Here is an 18,458-nt window from a genome sequence, read left to right as displayed (position 1 = left end):
CCTCACTTTCAATCTTTCTTTCCTCCCCTCTCTCTCTCTCTCTCTCACACACAGACTTACAGTGGAGCGCCTGAGGGCAGGCCAAGGAGCGAGGCCAGACTATTCCAGGTGGGCGCTGTGTTCCTGAGGCTTGGCTCACAGATGAGAGGAGGGAGTGGATAAGCAGACTGTCTGTCTACAGTCTGTCTGCAGCCAGCGTGTGTGTGTGTGTGTGTGTGTGTGTGTGTTTATTTCAGCACTGCCTGTGGTTACTCACTCATTCAGTCTACAAGCTAGAAACAATCCCACAATAGCAATTTGTCTATTTATGGTAGTATAAACACACACACACGTACACACACAAGCACCATACTTTCCATTCAATAATCCAATTGTGTGGACTGATTATTCAAGAGGAAATGAATGTAAGGAAATAACACCGTGAAGAAGATATTAAAGCTCAGTTAATCAAAATCCTCTGATAAAACAAAGAAACAGACATAATTAGCTATTAGCAGCAAAAAGCAGAAACAAGCCAAGATTGGGTATTGTTTTTTTTAGCAGACTGTTGAAAGAAGAATTCAGATTTCTTTGCTTAAAAAGGAAAAGTTGATTCATAAACAATAAAACACAGCCTTGCTTTATGCAACTCACTTAACTGGTATGACCAGTAATATGGTGGCTAATGTCAGCAAACCTTGTGTAGAGGCTACCCTATAACTGACTTTACTGAATTATTTTGGTCACTTCAACTCAGGAAACTGTACTGTACTTTTTTTTTTTTTTTAAAGATTTCTGCATACAAAACATATGAGGATCTTAGAAAATATGATGCATGTATAGCTGAAACAATCAGTCAATTAACAGCTAGAAATTAACTGATAGTTGTTTGTCATTTTTCACTGAAAAACTCTTAATAGTTCCAACTTATTAATATTGGTAGCATCATATCATGACTATTATGAATACTATTATCATTATTATTATTAGTACAAATAATAATGTTGAGGTTTGGACTATTGGTTGGACCAAACAAGCACTGTGAAGGTGTCTGGGCTCTGGGTAATTGGCTCAGCATTTCTCACTTTTTCTGAATTTTTACATACTAAACAATCAATTAACCTGCAAAAAAAATGTTAAAAATATTTTTTAACATTTTTTGTTGCAACTAATTATTAGCTCCACCTCAACCAACTACAGTGAAATCCTGCTTTTATTATACATTAATCTAATGACATACTAATATCACAGTAACCATTTCTCTGCATTGAGTAATTAGGTAACAGTTTCAGGGCAGGAGTTTCACTTGTAGCAGAGTATTTTCCCAGTGTGGTACTTGTACTCTTACTTAAGGAAAGGATCTCAATACTTCCTCCATCACTGGCAAACCCTTAGCTCTGGCATAAAGGCTGGTAAATGATAGATGAACTGTATTTATAGCACTTTAATAGTCTGCCCACCACTCAAAGCAGACTAAGCCATCTGCTCATTACTAGCATTAGCCATTCACACACATTTGCAGTGAAGAATACTTCGACATGCAGACTGCTGAGGGAGTGAACGAGCGTCCTTCTGATAGGTGGACAACCACTCTATCTCCTGAGCCAACGGCGTGCAGTGCTACAAGTACAGCGTACTGTAGTTCAAGCTACACAGAAGTCTACAGTACATACTGCGTATTGCAAACTATTTACAATATGTTACAGTATGCATTAACAGTGTCCAATCTACCATGAACTGGGTCAATCAGTCCATTGCAAACAGCCAGTAAATGGTACGATAGCATAGCCAATGAGAAGCAAGCATGCTGCTTAATGTGAGCTCTAGCCAATGCCAAGGCATCATGCTGAGAGATGCAGGGAGGAACCAAATGTCTGAGTAATTGCATCGTTCACTCATTCATTAACTGTCCGTCTGTCACTTTAACTGCTTTTCTTTTCCTTGTACAACCCTGATCCCAAAAAAGTTGGGATGCTCTGTACAATTATAATTTTTTTTTTTTTTTTTTTTTTAAATCCTTGCTTGTGAATGACCGAGCCTTTCCAGGATGCCCCTTTCATACCCAATCATGATACTATCACCTTTTACCAATGAACCTGTTTACCTGTGGAATGTTCCAAACAGGTGTTTTCGGAGCATTCCACCTCTTTCCCAGTCTTTAGTTGCTCCTGTCCCAACTTGTTGGAAATGTGTTGCTGAATCAAATTCAGAATAAGCAGATATTTACAAAATCAGTGAAGCTGATGAGGTCAAACATTAAATATATTGTCTTTGTGTTATTTTCAATTGAGTATATGTCATAAAAGGGTTAGAAAACATTCTGTTTTATTCAGATTTAACACAGCATCCCAACTTTTTGGAAACTGCTGTGTGGGTGTTTCTTCCTAGAATTCTGAGCATAATGCAGACAGCAAAGAGATAAAGACAGAGCGCACAGGTATGTTAAACATACAGCAACGAGAGACGACAGAAAAAAAGAGGTAAAAGGAGGGAGTGACGAGTAAAGGAGTGTTTGTGTGTGTGAGCATGTGTGCATGTTGGGAGGGAGACACTGACAGACTGTAAGGCCCTGCAGCTTCTCAAGAGGAGCCAAACCATCAATCTGAGACACACACACACACACACACACACACACACACACACACACACACACACACACAGAAAAAAGAGAGAGAGAGAGAGAGAGAGAGAGAGAGAAACCCACTGAGAAGTGGATGAGAGAGCTAGAGGGTGATTTCAGCTACAACTGAGAGAAGAGAGATACACAGTAAAGTGTTTAACTAAGGGTTAACTGCCACTACAACACATTTACTTCAGTATTAAGGCCTTGGGCTCCCGTCAGAAGAGCATTACTAACGAATTCCCCACCTGCCGATTGTTCTCTTGTTTGTTTTAGATGCATCTCTGCGATTCCAGACAAAGATATGATATGATATATCAAACACAGCACAAAACATTCAAAGGGCCAGAAGCATAAATCAACAGCCGACAAAAACAATCTTTGATTCAACCAAAGTCGATTTTTGCAGAAAAACAGAAAACTGAAACTACAGAGGATGTATGCAGTCGATAGCTCATGTGCTGGAACAGCGAGCAAAGGCTAATCTTCATTTGCAGTTGACTCATCTCCACTGTAATATAGATTTCCCAGCAAAAAAAAAAAAAAAAAAAAAAAAAAAATCAATACAGTGAGAAATTCTGTAACTATCAGCTATTCTTACAGATGCTGGCAAGCTTCATCTTTTAACAATGACAGTATGCAGCAAGAACCCTCTACTACTGTGAAAGATTAATGAAAAAATTCCTTATTCGTATAGATTTTCCATTAAGTGGGCAGGAAGTATATCATTTATCAATTTTTAAAAATCTGATTACACCTTTAACTTGGATTGAACTGATTAGACATTTTTTGCATGCCTTAAATGAAGAGTTCAATGTAAAATACAGTTGTAATAATCGATTCATCCCTGAAGAAGTGAAAATGGTTCACAGGTTCCAGCTTCTCATATGTGATTTAAATATCACTGTCAACTGAATTTCCTGCATAAAACAAGATATTCAAGACACGATTTTTAATTCCAGGAATTTGTGGTGGGAATTTTTCATAATGTTCTGACATTTAAAGGACCAGTGCACAGGATTTATTGCCAGTCAGCTGTGAGGTTACAGACTGCAACCAACTGCATAAGCCTCCACTTCAAAGCATGTCGGAGAACTTACAGTGGTCTGTTGTGGGCTGCTGTAGAAACATGACGGTGCAACATGGCGGACTCAATGGAGGTCCACATCTGTGTGTGGACATAAAGAGCCTCACGCTCAGGTAACAAAAACACAATGATTCTTATTTTATGCAATAATGAAAATGTAACTATGACTATTACATTCCAGGTTTGCTATATTCCACCAATAGATCCCCTTGAATCTCACACACCGGCCCTTTAACTGACTGAATGTCTGCAGAGGAACTGTTAACAGAAATAATCCAAGAGAAAACCAAAACACTGGTTACTTTTAAGATAAAATACATTATACTTAATTGGATTGAAGACAGTGTAGGATATCCCTGCTGACCTTTGGCACAGTGGTGAGTGGGGGAGGAGAAACAGATAGATAAAGGGGAAGAGACAGGGGTGAAGAACGGAGGAAGTAATCTGGATCGTTGAAAAAGCAGGGGAGGATGAGAGTGAGAAAGCTGAACAAATGGCTTGAAGCAAAGAAGGAGAGGAGAGCAAAGGTGATCTGTGGTTATCTGAGCTAAGCAGAGCAGGAGGAGAAGGCGAGAGAGGTTTACTACAATAGAAAGATTTGAAAGCCAACGGAGGAGGGATTATGCTCCCTGTGTGGAAAAACAAGACCGACTCGGACATACTTCATGATTCATCACCTCATGTGTAAAATAGGAGACTTTACAAGAGACTCTTGTTTCCACAAAATCAAAATCATAAGATGCACCTTCAGAAATTTCTACTCTGAAAAATTGCAACAAGAAAGTAACAAGATTAAGTGCAACAGAGCGGTGTGAAGAAGTTTAGAGAAGGAGACCAAGAAAAAGCCAAACTGGAAAAAAGAGGCAGAGATAGAGGGGAACATATGAGAGGAGAGGAGGGTTGTTGAGGGGGGTCACTTTCCATAAAGCAGGTGTCTAATCCCTCCAGGTCAGAAGAGGGCACACTGATAGAAAACAGAGGCAGAGCCAGCTAAATAAGCAGATCCTGGACCTGCAGCTCAGAACGCTGAACATATAACATCAAGTGAAACCGGGTCAGATTGAATGTTCTTTATGACCTCTTCGACCACGGGAAACCAATAAATCAATTTTCAAGTGACCAATCAATCACCTAAACTGTCCACTGAGGCATCTTATTGACTGGAAAGCATACAGCTATTTAAAGAGCAACCGTGAACTACTTCCTGGACCGGGTTCAAGATGTGATGACATGTTCTCATGACTTTGGGAGAATACTGTGAAGTGATTGTCAGTCCAGTGGATGATTTGCAACATTTTCTATAACTACTGCTGAACACACAAATTAAGCATATTATTGAAAAACTCAAACGTAGGATTAAAATCAAACTAGGGCTATAAAATGCAACCTTGTCATAGTTCAGACTTGAACAGTTGCCACTGATTTCACTCACATGAAGCTGCCTGGTTGTGACGTTTGTTCTTTGCACGTTCCAAACATTATGATGCACATTAGTGTAAATCATTTCACATGATATTTGCCATCAGATGGAGGTTGCTCAGTGTGCTCAGTGTTTTCTCCTGAGCACTTTGAGGACTTCTTGCCCTCAAATCGTTGCTTAAAAGTTCCATCTGCTGGTGAAGATCATGTGATATGACTGAAAGCTCCAGTACAACTACTAAATGGACTATGAGGCAAGATTTCTTTGGCCAATTGCTGCTTTCAAGGCCAATAATTAACTTTGAAACTAACTTTTAAAGTCTCTAAAATGCTCAGAAAAAAGAGAAATTTGAACATCTGTAGTTTCACAACTGGACAAAATTCACACACTGATGAAGATCAAGCAAAATGATCAAAAGCTCTACTACGTTTAAGAAATGCTAATGAGGTCCTCTTTCAACAATACAGTACAATTATACTTAAAGCAAAAGATACCAACTACATGTATAGAGATGCCCACAAACGAACATGTGACACCATTCAGTGTCAGAACTCATAATCAAAGTTTAGAAACTCATTTCCACTTGAGCAGGCCTGTTTTTAAAAGCCAGCAGGCCAGACTCACCAGACAGCAGCTTAAGTCTGACGTGAAGTTAAATATTGGCAGTAGACACAGTAACAGTTGCTGAACTGGTGCATCTGGAAGTTTTCGTGGACATCTGCACTGTATTACTGCAGAGCTGGTCTTTATGTGGTAGTGGTGATGCTGGTAAAGATGATGACAGATGTTTCACTGCCAGTGATGGTGCTAACATTTGCCATCTGCGCTACATTATGGCACCAATGTTCCATGTTAAAAGAGAAAAAAACAAACATCTGCACAGCTGCAATCTAAGCAGGCACACACAGCGCTACTACTTCAGCCTTAACCTGCTCTTTCTATCACAACAGGCATTCACACAAGCTAACAGGGGTAGCAAAAGTGCCAAGTTGGAGAGTTTTAAAGAATCAAGCTTAAAGAATGAGCCCTGACTTCAGAGGGGATTCAACCACGGCGGTAAGTCTGTGACAATCAGGAGAAATGGCTTCAGAAAAGATTTCCTTTGACACCGACAGGGTGAGGAGATGACATGCAACACAACTCTGCTGTCAATCAAAGACTGAGTTGGGACTGCAGGAAGTGATCCCAAAGCTATTCTAAAGTACTTTCTGACAATGCAATAAGTGATGAATTTACAGATAAAAGCAAATAAATACATAACACTATTCAATAACCTAATCTAGATATTTCTTGCTATGGTATACAGGTTTTCCTTTCTGGAAAAAATGTTGAACTCCTCTGAGTGGCTGCTGCTCTTACCTTGGTGGGAATGCGTGCCGTCAAGAGGTAGGCTCGGTGAGATGCAAGGGCCTGAGACAGAGAGAGAACAGAGGGAATAATGAGCACGTAGCTTTAAATATACACTCTGAGCAACATGAACAAGGAAATGACAAAGAACACGGAGAGCTCGCTTGTTGACTCATTCAGATGAAAAGGCTTGTGACCATCTCAGTCAGAATGAAAAGAGAGGGGAAAAGAGGTATGACAATGAGGAGAAAGATTCCTCTCCACTTGAAAACAAACATATAAACACAAAGTGACATTTCCAGAAGCGCCTGGACTTAAGCAGCACAACCACCGACACGCTTATTACAGAACGCCTTTGTTTTTATTGGAGCACCCCCTGTCTGAGAGAGGCCGTCGAAGGTCACTGCGTTTTTTCTTGATTCATTATTTGTGTTGTTTCTGCCTGCAGAGCAAACTGGACACCGACTGCCACAGTTTATTAGAGCACATGGTGAGGAATAAGCACGCTTGTGTTAAGTCAAGGCTTGAGGAGGCATAACAGGAATGCAAAAACTTGACTTTCCTCTCCAGATGAGCAGCGTTCAAGCGCCACTCAAGCTGCTGTATTGAGAAGGCTGCCAAAGTATGTGATACTGTAAACGGTATGCCAGCTTTGCTACATGGTTGTACATTAGCATGACAATGTAAAATGATGTGGTAACAATTTCACAGTGAAGAAGAACAGAGGTCAACAGGATGAAAAAGTCTGACCCTGTGCAGGACATTATTTCATTTTAGCCGTGCAGGCTGTACAGTGTGCTACCTTCACCTTCATGTGCCATGACGCTGGATTTTCTCCTGTCAAATAACATCGCAACACAACCAAGCCTGACCTTTACAACAATTAAAGGGACGCTGGCATGTACCTTCTTGGTGAAAAACACCCTGGTTGGTAAGCAAAGGCGTATACTATGTGCCTCTTCATCACAGCTGAAAACTCATGACCCTGCAGCGAGCCATCGCCTTTGTGTTTCCTTTCACTCTGCACTGACAGCATGCTGAAATCAAACTGCATGTCACAAATGTTAAAAAGCTACCTAAACACCATCTTACACAGATAAGCGACTCAGGCCTGCTGGTTTCCAAATGAGTAACAGCCACAAAGGAAGAGAAAATGCCAAAGGATGAAACAGGGATGAAAGGAATAAGAGCTGGCTTTAGAGCAGACCAAACATGCAAAAAGAAGCGTGTAGGGGCAAGAAGGGAAATGAGAAACTGATGAGAGGGAGCAGAGAGATTGATCAGAGGCGAGACAAACCCGGAGAGACGGTTTGAAAGCAGAAGAGTAAATAAAAGTTGTACAAAGGAGGGAAGGGGAGAGGGATAGCACAGCATTAATAACAAGTCCAAGATAAACAATGAGTGGCATGAGGGGCAGAGAGGGAAGGAAAGCAGAAAAAGAGGTGAAGAGAGAACACATGAGGAAACAAGATTAAGGAATGTCACTATCTTTTTGAAAGACGTGGAAAAAAAAAAACAGAGGGATGAGAGACGGGGGGTAAAAATGGATGACAGTGTCTCCCAGCCCTCTGTGGCTCAGCTCCACAGGCAGGGTGTGTGTGGTTTGACGTGATGGAGGCAGACAGGCAGGCCTGTGCGACCAAAGATAACCTCCCCTAAAGAGCACCAGTCACCACTGCTGTGCTCAGAGCTCCCTCTCTCCTGGTCTCAGTCTGGCTTTCTGTTCAGTCCGATTATCTCCCGCTTTATGTGGAGGTAAGACAGAAAGCAAGCATGCTCGAAACGCTGCTAATAACTCTCCACTGCACAGGGTTCAACCAGAAAATCAATCGGTGAACAGCAGGTTTGGTAATAATATTACCACTCAGCCCTGTCTTCTCCTCCAAGTTGGACTCAGCTGGGCGTTTGTTAAAGGGGCGCTCCACTGACTTCACACTTAAAGTTCAGTTTACTCATCACAAGAAGCATTTAGCCTGTGAAAACCCCTGCGTAAAGTCTGCTGTGGCTCTGAAGGGACTTTCCAATGTTTGAGAGTAACCCTGACGATGTCATCTTTTTTTATTTTGGACTCATACCAAAGATTAAAAGTCAAAATATCTCGGCCTGAGGTTTGTTTTTGTGTTTTGTTTTCGACTCACCCAACTTTCTGGAGTGGCCTTTTAAAACTTCCTTAAAGGCTTGTTTTTAGTAATGCCGCCCTGTTCCCAGACCTCAGCGATCACTTTGGTGAGAAAAATGCATTAGAGCCTCGAGAAACAGTTGTCAAACATTTGAAAATAATAATTCCAAGTTGTAATAAACTGGAATTACCTTTCAGACACATTTTATGGTATTCTTTACAGAGCCAAACAGTGGTCATTAAGTATGTAAAAAGATGGTGTCTGTACATCCCCAGTACAGTATTTAAGACGTAAGAAAGCTTCCTTCTTTTCATCATGTGGAGGCTCTGGTTGTGTGTGTCTGACAGCATGAAGTCATGATGTTAGTTCTTAACAGCACAGTGCACATCAGTGTGGGAGCTGAACAGTTTCAGCTGCAGTCACACCCAGTGACGACCCAGGACCTGCTGAGTCTGAGTGTAGGGGAGGCACCAACTGACCGCCGACGCTTCATCTTTTCTGTCCAGTCATACAACACAGACGGAGAGTAGATCATTCAGTACCTCCAAGGACACATGCCAAAATGAATTCAGTGCACTTTCTAACTTGTTCAAACCGTTTGAAACATGCTCTGATTCATGGTGCCCCCGCCTCCTGGAGTTTCCTTTGGTTGTTCATCCTCCTCCAGTCAATGCATGACTGCCCCTCTGCACTCACTGCTCCCTCCATCTGCCCTCTTCAGTGGACAATGCCATAACACCCCACTGTTTTATGACCCCTCCTCTCTGTAACTGCCCCCCCTTCTCACTGTGTCTTAAGTGGACTTAAAGCCTTGAGCCTTCCCATCAGCCAATGATTTCAGAGCAACCACCATCCCGCCTTCAGCTCCACTCAGCCAACCAGATGGCAGCAGCATTGGAGCATGTCTACAAGACCAGAGAGAGCATCTGCTATCGCTCTCTCTCTCTCTGTAACACACACACACACACACACAAACACACACACACACACACACACACACACACACACACACACACACACACACACACACACACACACACACAAACTGGGGGCTCACATGCAAGATAACTGCCACAGGCTCTGAAGCACCATTTGTCTCCTTGGCCTGTCACACATGCCACACACACGCCCCACACACCCACCCACCCACACACACGTGTGCGCGTGCGCACGCACACACACACACACACACACACGCGCACACACACACACACACACACACACACACACACACACACACACAGAATGCCAAAATCATTCTATTATGAAAACCTGACAGATTTCTTTGATACAATTTTCTGTTATTTCACATGGATAAATATCATGTTTAGTAGCTTCTTAACAGAATGCATGACACACACTACTCATAATTTCTGCCTCTCTCTTTCACACACACACACACACACACACACACTCAAATCACACAATGAATGAAAGTCTCAAATCCCATTAAAGGGTCAGCAATAGACACACAAATCTGAAAAGTGTGTGTGTGTGTGTGTGTGTGTGTGTGTGTGTGTGTGTCTGTGTGTGTGCGCACGCCATGTAATCCATTCACTGTCTTACCATTCCCAGATTATCTTTTTTTCTGTCAAACTGTCAACCCCACCTACCCCCCTCCAATTGACCAAACCCACATGTGCACATTTACACACACATGCGCGCGCACACAGACACGCAGACACACACACACACACACACACACACACACACACACACAGTTACTATGAGTTACTATGGCAACAGCTAGCCCATACTGCACACACATTTGTGAATACACAGATAGACACTCCCTCACACATGAAAGTAGCACGCTGCAGTGCCAAGTCTCGCTTGAGAATGTCAATGAGTTCTCACCCCCCTAAACAACACTCACGCTGGCCTACAGTTAAGCTGAATCTCTGTAGGAAGTGAAGCAATACAGAGCAGTATTTCATCTGAGGCAGCACTCAGGAAACCTACCCCCACCAAAAATACTTGGATTCATCCATCATATCCTGGGGTGCATTCACGCTCTATTACATCCATCTATCATGTTATTTCACATCTATTCCTTTAATTTGGGTTTTGTTTGGGTGAGGCAAACCAAAAAACATCTTTAAAAAATTCAGCTACAAGTGCTTTGGCGCATTTGACCACCCTGAGGAATGCTCGATTCATCTTACTGGAAATTTAACCATTAATAAACAAGTTTCGTGCCAGAGTCTCATCAGTCTCCTCTTACGTCTCTCCTCTCCCACTTCCAGCACTCTTGATTGTCTTTTACTCTGTCCTTGAAGAAAGAGCATGACATGATGGGGAATAAACTTATTTGTTTTCTTCATATGAAAACGAGAACATTCACAGCACTCTCATGTCTGCCAGTCAAATATGAAGCCTGGAGATGGTTAGTTTAGCATGAAGAATGGAAACGGAGGGAAACAGCTAGCCTGGCTCTGTCCAAAGGTAACCAAATCTACCTCCCAGCAACTCTGAAGCTTAACACATAAATCAGTCATTAAAAAACCAAACTGTGAAAATGACAAACACTGGTTTAATGGGGCGATATGTGCTGGACTACAGCCTTGAAAAAAAAAAAAAGCATATATATACATACACACACACACACACATATATATATATATATATACATACATACATATATATGAAGAATACAATCATCTGTTGCATCACTAATACTAATGGCTCAAAGGGGGAAAACACACAGCTGCAATTACATTCATCCCCACACTGCTGCTGACACAGACTCTTTATTGCATAACTAAAGCCAGTGTGTCCTTCATGTGCATGTGTGTTTGTGTATAACATTAATGAGTCATGATGTGTGGGCTGCAAACTGAAACTGTCAACGCAGCACAGTGGAACAAGAGTATTTTTAGGGCTATGCAGAAAAAGAGAGAGAAACAGACCAAAGGAGAAAGGGGGGGGGGGAGAGAGAGAGAGAGAGAGAGAGAGAGAGAGAGAGAGAGAGAGAGAGAGAGAGAGAGAGAGATCAGCCATTGAGTCAAACACAGTGGACACCAGAGAGGCAGAGAGTGAGACAGTGAGCGAAGGAGAGGAGACAGAAGGTCAAAACAAAGTGAAATGACTTAATAGATTCTAAGTGCTGTTTTGCTGATAAGGAGCCAAGATTTAAATCCAATCAGAGGGGAAGATATTTAATGAAGGGAAGTGTTAAAAAGCCGCTTCATCTCTGTTAAAACCAGTGCTGCAGGGATGACCCCATCTTAGCGTAAATCAATCAGCTCACCCTCACTCCAACGCAGTGGATTTCCATCCTCCTCTTATCCTGCATGTCTCTGCCTCTCCTTTTCTCTCCTTTTCTCCTTAATTTCTTAATGTTCTCATCCTTCTTCCGCCTGTCCCCCATACTGCCTAAAAACACACTTACACTATGATTGCAGGGTCGCCAATGGTAGAAAATGGCCACGTTGCCCATTTCATGCAATCTATAGGCTTTATGCTGTGGAACATACTACTGGATAATCGAGCCATCACTGCACAGAAAAATCCATTCGGAGAAAGCTGTTTTTTTTCTTCCCCTGCATTCGTGCCCTCTCTTTCTTCCTTATCTCAAATTGGATGCCAGGTGGACCGAACCATGAAGAACTATATTGTATATACAATATATACTGTACATGAAGTACAGTCATCATACATCATACTAACAGACTGTGAAGTGAAACCTGGAATAGTTTTTCTCTCATGTCTTTTTTGGAGTGTTTCCTTCCGTGCCATCTTCCTGTTATTGTTTTCATATATATACGGTACATATGAATATGCATGTGCTGCATGTGTGTGTGGTGCAAAGAGGAGGCATACATTGAGACAACAGAGCAGTAGGAGCCCACACAGACACACAGACACACACCGCTCCGCTTTTATCTTTGAATAATCAGGGATGGTGTAACGCAGCGTAAGAAGAGGAAGACTCTCCAGGCTGCTGTTCAACAGGCTAACATACAGCAGCAATTATACAAGGCAAAAATAGTGTACAGCACTCCTTGCATGCTTGAAATGTTCAGAGGTCCACAAAGCTCGAGGGAACGAAGGCTGGACCTGCAACCTGAGTATAGTAAAAGAAATAGAAAAAATCTTCATGCAGAAAAACAAACCTTCTACTTCAATGTGTTCAAACATCTATTACTCAATGCCAACAGCACTTAGAGACCAAAACCACGCATGTACTCCAAATGGTTCAAGAACAGCTATCAATTTTGTTTTGGGTATGTCTTAGATCAGTGTTTTAGGATTATTTTTACTGAAATGGCAGTTAAAAATAATCATTTTTGGGAATTTGTTTTACAGAGAAACTGGTTATAAAATAATTTGCCCTGTTCGTTAGCAATGCTTTTTAAAAAATGCACTTCAGTTAAGTTTATGGCAGAGCGTCTCACTCTGTGCACCAAACCATAATGAGCTCTTTACTGAAGCTGGACGGTCAGGATGTTTTTCCTTAACGGCCACAAGAGGCGACAATGAGCCCATTCCACACTCACAAACAAAGTTTGACAAGCGACACAAAGGTGAAATTAATGTTTTATCAGAAGTGTTTTCAAACTATACTTTTGGTTTTGCAGGAGAAAAGACTTTAAAGATGAGAAGTAACTCGCTGGTTTTGCAAATGTACGACTGGTTAACTGCCCCACATCCATTACAGAGCAGCGCACAGTCGGTTTTCTGAGCTCTTCCACGGGACCATCCAGGTCCGGACTGAACAGGGGTTGGAAAATCATATCTTCCATCCATCTCCCTCATGTTATTGTTGGCATAGAAGGTGAAAATAAGACTTTAAGTTACAAACAGGAGTCCTGTATGCAAATTAGTCCTTTTAGTTAGTCCAGATATGCACAAGTGAGTTTAATATAAACACATTTATATTAAGTCAGTCTGAGCTAACCTCTTGGAATCTCAGAACTGTATTCACAAGAGACATCTAATCTATCAAAACATCCAAAAAAATGACCCTAGACAAAATTTTAAACTGTTAATCCCTTCAGATGCAGAGGAAGCACACTATTGTTTTCTTGCCATACGCCTGAAGTGGCAATTGGCTCTTAAGCCAAAAATAACCACTTATCTATGATGACAGAGTGGGGAAAACTGAGAAAGACCCTCAGTCTGACTCATACAGGAGAGATCACCAAGATGGGATCCACTTTAAAGGCCACTTTAACATAATCTGGCTCCAGAAAAAAACCTCCTAACCGCTGTAAACTAAGGCAGAGAAATCATTTGTTTTACAATACATTGATCCTCCGCTGCCAAGACAAGCTGCTGACAGTGCAGCTGAGGTCTAGTCCTGTAATGTCTGCAGACTCACACTGCGCCAAAACCACAGCAAAATGTCAGTGCGGAGAATTCTTTCATAGCATACAGCATGTTCAGTGATAGAACAGCGAACAGGAAGTCTGGTCTTCTCTCAGCAGTCTTGGACCAGACAAAAATCAAGATATGACTGTCTGAACTGTTCTACTAAACAGTACAACACCATCCAACACAACAGCCACCAGACAGAGTGGTGGGCGGTCTGCAGCATCCTTATATGGCAACTGAAAATATCACCTTGAATATTTATAGCATGGTTCAGAGGATCACTGCAAAAATACAAAATAAAAGCATCTGGGGTAAAAATCCCTCATTGCTTAAGCAGCACAAATGCTTAATAATGTAACATTTCTCCAAAAAAAGAGTCTCCAGATAGCCAAGCTGCTAATCAGTTTGTCAGGACACATGCCACCTTTTTTTCCCCCCCAAATCATGGATATCCCATTTTTGGAGCCAACCCACTCTGCAGTGCAGACTGTACCCTCCGCACAGTGCACCAGCAGCCAAGGAGAGCATTCGGAGAGAGACATCAATTTTCTTTTATCACTGCCCTGCTCATCATTATGTGTTTTACTGCCGAGGAGATGAGCGTGGTGAGGAACAAAGGCGGCTGACGGTGGTACTTCCTGAAAAGATTTGATTGGCTGGTCTCATCAGACCACAGCTGCAGCGAGCTGAACCATGAATAAAGGTGGTGTCTGATTATGTCTGTTATATTTCATGGTTTACTTGAATTTTTTTTTTTTTATTGCTGCTGTTGCTTGATTTGTTGTGGGTGAGAACACAAAGTCTCAGTGAATATGCACAATGTGTTCAATAATAAATGAGACCTATACGATGTAAGCTTGAGGAGTGAAACTGATGGAAACACTTCTGAGGCAATAAAATTTGCTTTCAGCGGCTGGCAATTTCTCTTCTGAGTGAGAACAAAATCTATTTTTGTTGAATGACACACAATCAAATAACAGTAATTTAATGCATGTTACCATATAAATGACCTCTGCATGCTGCCTGTGTTTCATTGCCTCACTAACAAGCATGAAATATCCAGTCAACCTCCCTAACACGCCTTACACAGCAAAGCTGAGGCTGACAACATCAAATGGCTGCGCACAGGGATTAAATGATTGTGCTTTCAGATTAAGATTACAGTCCAGGTTGGCGGGACACCCTCTAACACTGGAAAGGTTTTTAGAACCTGGACTCTGGTGGGAGTGATAGACGGGGTTCCTCTTAGAACAGAGTCAGCCTGCAGGGCGTCCTCTCAGAGCCCTGTGTGTGTTTAGGTTACAGAGATAAGGAATAATCACAAGGGTTCATTCATTCATCAGCATGCCAGCCAGACACAATGGGGAGGAGGTTTGTGTGTGTGTGGGTGTGTAGCTATGTGATGGTGAGCCAAGGTTTCTGGGTAAATAGGATATCGCTTCAGACCACAGGGATGAAAAGAGTGAAGCACAGAAAACCAGAGAGACAGAAACAGAGAGATCATTATTTTTACAATGAAAGTAACAAAGAAAACCCAAGTGGAAAAGCTCCTCGAACTGAAGGAGGGAGAGACATGCGCAGGTATGACAGGGAGAAGAGGAGGGAGAGAGAGAGAGAGAGAGAGAGAGAGAGAGAGAGGAAGAAGAAAGGAAAGACAGAGACAAAGGCAGAGCGGGGAGGGGGAGGGAGGGAGGGGATTTCGGTCTGGGCTGGTGTTGGCATTACCCATGGTTTCCCTCTGGAGTGGGTAGATAACATCAGGCAGCACTAATACACACACACAAACACACAGCGCTGAACACTGATTTCAGTGATAAAAACACAGTTAGTGCGGTTTAGATCAGGAATGATATTTCCCCTAAAGTTAAACAAAGGTCCGCTCATGATTCGATTTATATAATCACAGTAAACATGATCAAAGGAAGACACACATGATGTAAAACCAATACTGGGTTTCCTGTAACGACTCTAATGGGACTAAAAGCATTTCAAATGAATCAGGAAACAGAAAAGCTTAGAATGGGGAAAATCCTTTGGTTGGGTGGAACATGGGTGACAGGAAAAACTGATGATTTAAGGAGGAAAGATTTGTCCCCAATTAAGTGCAGAGGGTGACAATCAGTGAAGCTCCTGCAAATAAGGAATATTTGGAAGAATAACTTCCAAAAAACATAGGAAAGGAAGGCACTGCTTTTGTGCAACTTTCATGAATCAATACCCTGTTCAGCATATCGCTGATCTGTTAAAATCCTCACATGGAAGCATGGACACACATGACTGACCACAGAGACCCAGAGTGCAGAACCCAGGGAGGGTATTTCCTTCACAATGTCTGCTGTAAGGGATGTGAACTCGCTATCTGCTCTGTATGCTACGTGTAATAATGATAAAAATATCATGTAGTGTGTACCAGCAAACAGTAAAATGAAATCAAATCAAACAGAACAATGGAGAGAAAAGGTTAGCAGTTAGCAGTTAGCAGAAGGAAACAATAGAAGCAGTAATGCAACATCAACTACAAGGACGCAATAAAAGCCAACCATGTGGCAAAAGCATACGACAGCCCTGGTCGAGGAGTCGGTGCGGTCGTTTTTCTGAGAAATAGCTGCACGTGTACCAGCAAATGTCTGTGACAGAGTCCTTGAAGGCAGAGACAAACTGTCCGACACCATACACATGCTTCCACTCGCCTCTGATCTGTATTGATCTGGTTAAAAGCTCACGATCTGAATAATCCTCCAGATTAAAATATGGGTTTAGAGACAAATTCTCCTCATATGGGCAACTTAAATGACAGGCAAGCCTCTGTGGAAGAGACACATCATGCAGGTCGTCTTCGTCTTCCATCACTCAGGCTTCTTTGTTTTGACAGGAAACGTCACATTGATTGGACCCGATTGTTTCTGTGGCTGTTTACTATGACATGGTGCGCACAAATGTCATTATCGTCCAATCAATGCTGACTGTTGCTGTGACCTATAAACCCCATTCAATTACATCCAATGAGAGCAGACTGACACTGTACCAATCGGGCCATTGCACTGTAGCACCCAACAGCCAATTTTCCCCACAGTAAGACCAAACAGGACCAATAAGACCAGTTCAGCATGTTCACATGTGGCAAAAAATGTGCAGATTCAAAACAGGAAAGAGGTTTATAGGAGCTCCATTAAGTAACAAGACCTTGTTTGCCTCATGTGATCTCATGGTTGAAACCAGACATATTGGAGGTCAGTACTATGAGATTATAAAACCAAGCCTATCAAGCCAACGACCTGAGGCAGAGTCAATTATATTACTATGACTGTCTTAGTGACAATGACCCTGACCTATGAGATAATGAAGATGAATGACTGTGGGTGGGGCTTGCATGCATCCAGGCTATGCTGCTGGTTAATATCTCCCCAGGGAGACTTTTGTAGGGCATTGTGGGCTGGAAAACAAGTTAAGCTTTGCTTGCTTCCTTGCTACAAAAAAAAAAAAAAACCTATTCGGACTGATGTAAAGTAATACAAGACAAAGTGAGAGTGATAGATACTCAGCCTCTAAAGTGTGACAAGGAGTGAGCAGACTTTTGGACATAATGAGCATCTTCAAGCTTATTCTGAAAGGCCACACTGGGAATGGACAAGAAATTACTCAGTGCGTAAATACCACCACTGAAAGAGGGAACATACAAAAGAAATAAAGCTGTACTCTGTTGTGAACTAATGTACGAGCGTATACTGTATGTTTTGCCAAATAATGAACAAGACAAATTAAATTAAAAAAAAACCTAAGACTTTTATTTTGAAAGGTACGCTTCCAACACTTCGGTGTCATATTATTTACATTACATTACTTTCTAGGTTTCTTAAATGCTATTCATATATTTTTGTGGAAGTAATCTTTTCATTCTGGACATTCACTGGTAAGGTATGCATCTTCTTACTTTTGGGTGTTTTTAAGTTATATTAAACAAGTGTGAAGTGAATGTATTGAGATTTTTACTTTTTAGCACTAAAAATGTGCTAATTATAAGAGAAGTTGTGTGTCTGAGGCTACCGTTTTCCTACTGATGCTGCAGCGTACTGTTGAGACCATGTTGTCGAATGTGGAGCATTTTCTACATTTTGGTAAATATTTTTATTATTTATCTTGTGCTTATTCTTGTGATAAATGTATCTTTTTCTACTTTGCCTTATGGTCTCTTGAGTGAAGGCACAGAGAGCGTAGATGCAAAGAGACTGTGAAGGGTTTACTTCTCTGCAACTGCAGGGAGGTTTGGCTGGTACCATGCCTGCTGCTTTGCAGTAAAGAGCTGAAAAACAGGCCCAGGAAGTGTGGTCCCTGTCCACTTCACAACACAAGGCAACACAATTACACACACACACACACACACACACACACACACACACACACACACACACTCTGAGATTCAACTCCACACCAAATTCCTCCTAATTAAGCGGCTCGCTCAACTGAGTCTGTGTGAGCACTTTACAGAAACCAAACCACTCAGAAAAGGCCAGACAGAAACTGTCTGATAGCATGTTGTGGATGCACAGTGTGCTAAAATTAGACTCCTTG

General features: G+C 41.8%; 1 protein-coding gene across 4 annotated transcripts in view; it reads right to left on the bottom strand.

The window, feature by feature from the left end:
* The window catches only part of LOC143324570 (F-actin-uncapping protein LRRC16A-like), a 66,601-nt gene that overhangs the window by 36,712 nt on the left and 11,431 nt on the right, over nucleotides 1-18,458 (bottom strand). For all 4 annotated transcript variants that reach the window (XM_076737193.1, XM_076737189.1, XM_076737191.1 and 1 more), the window contains exon 3: nucleotides 6,466-6,516. In XM_076737193.1, coding sequence (XP_076593308.1) covers nucleotides 6,466-6,516 — 51 coding nt within the window. The remainder of the gene's footprint in view (nucleotides 1-6,465; nucleotides 6,517-18,458) is intronic.

The sequence above is a fragment of the Chaetodon auriga genome, chromosome 8 (assembly GCF_051107435.1).
Source record: "Chaetodon auriga isolate fChaAug3 chromosome 8, fChaAug3.hap1, whole genome shotgun sequence".
Lineage (NCBI taxonomy): Eukaryota > Metazoa > Chordata > Actinopteri > Chaetodontiformes > Chaetodontidae > Chaetodon > Chaetodon auriga.
Note: the sequence above shows the minus strand (reverse complement) of the source record. Positions and strands in the feature narration are given on the sequence as shown.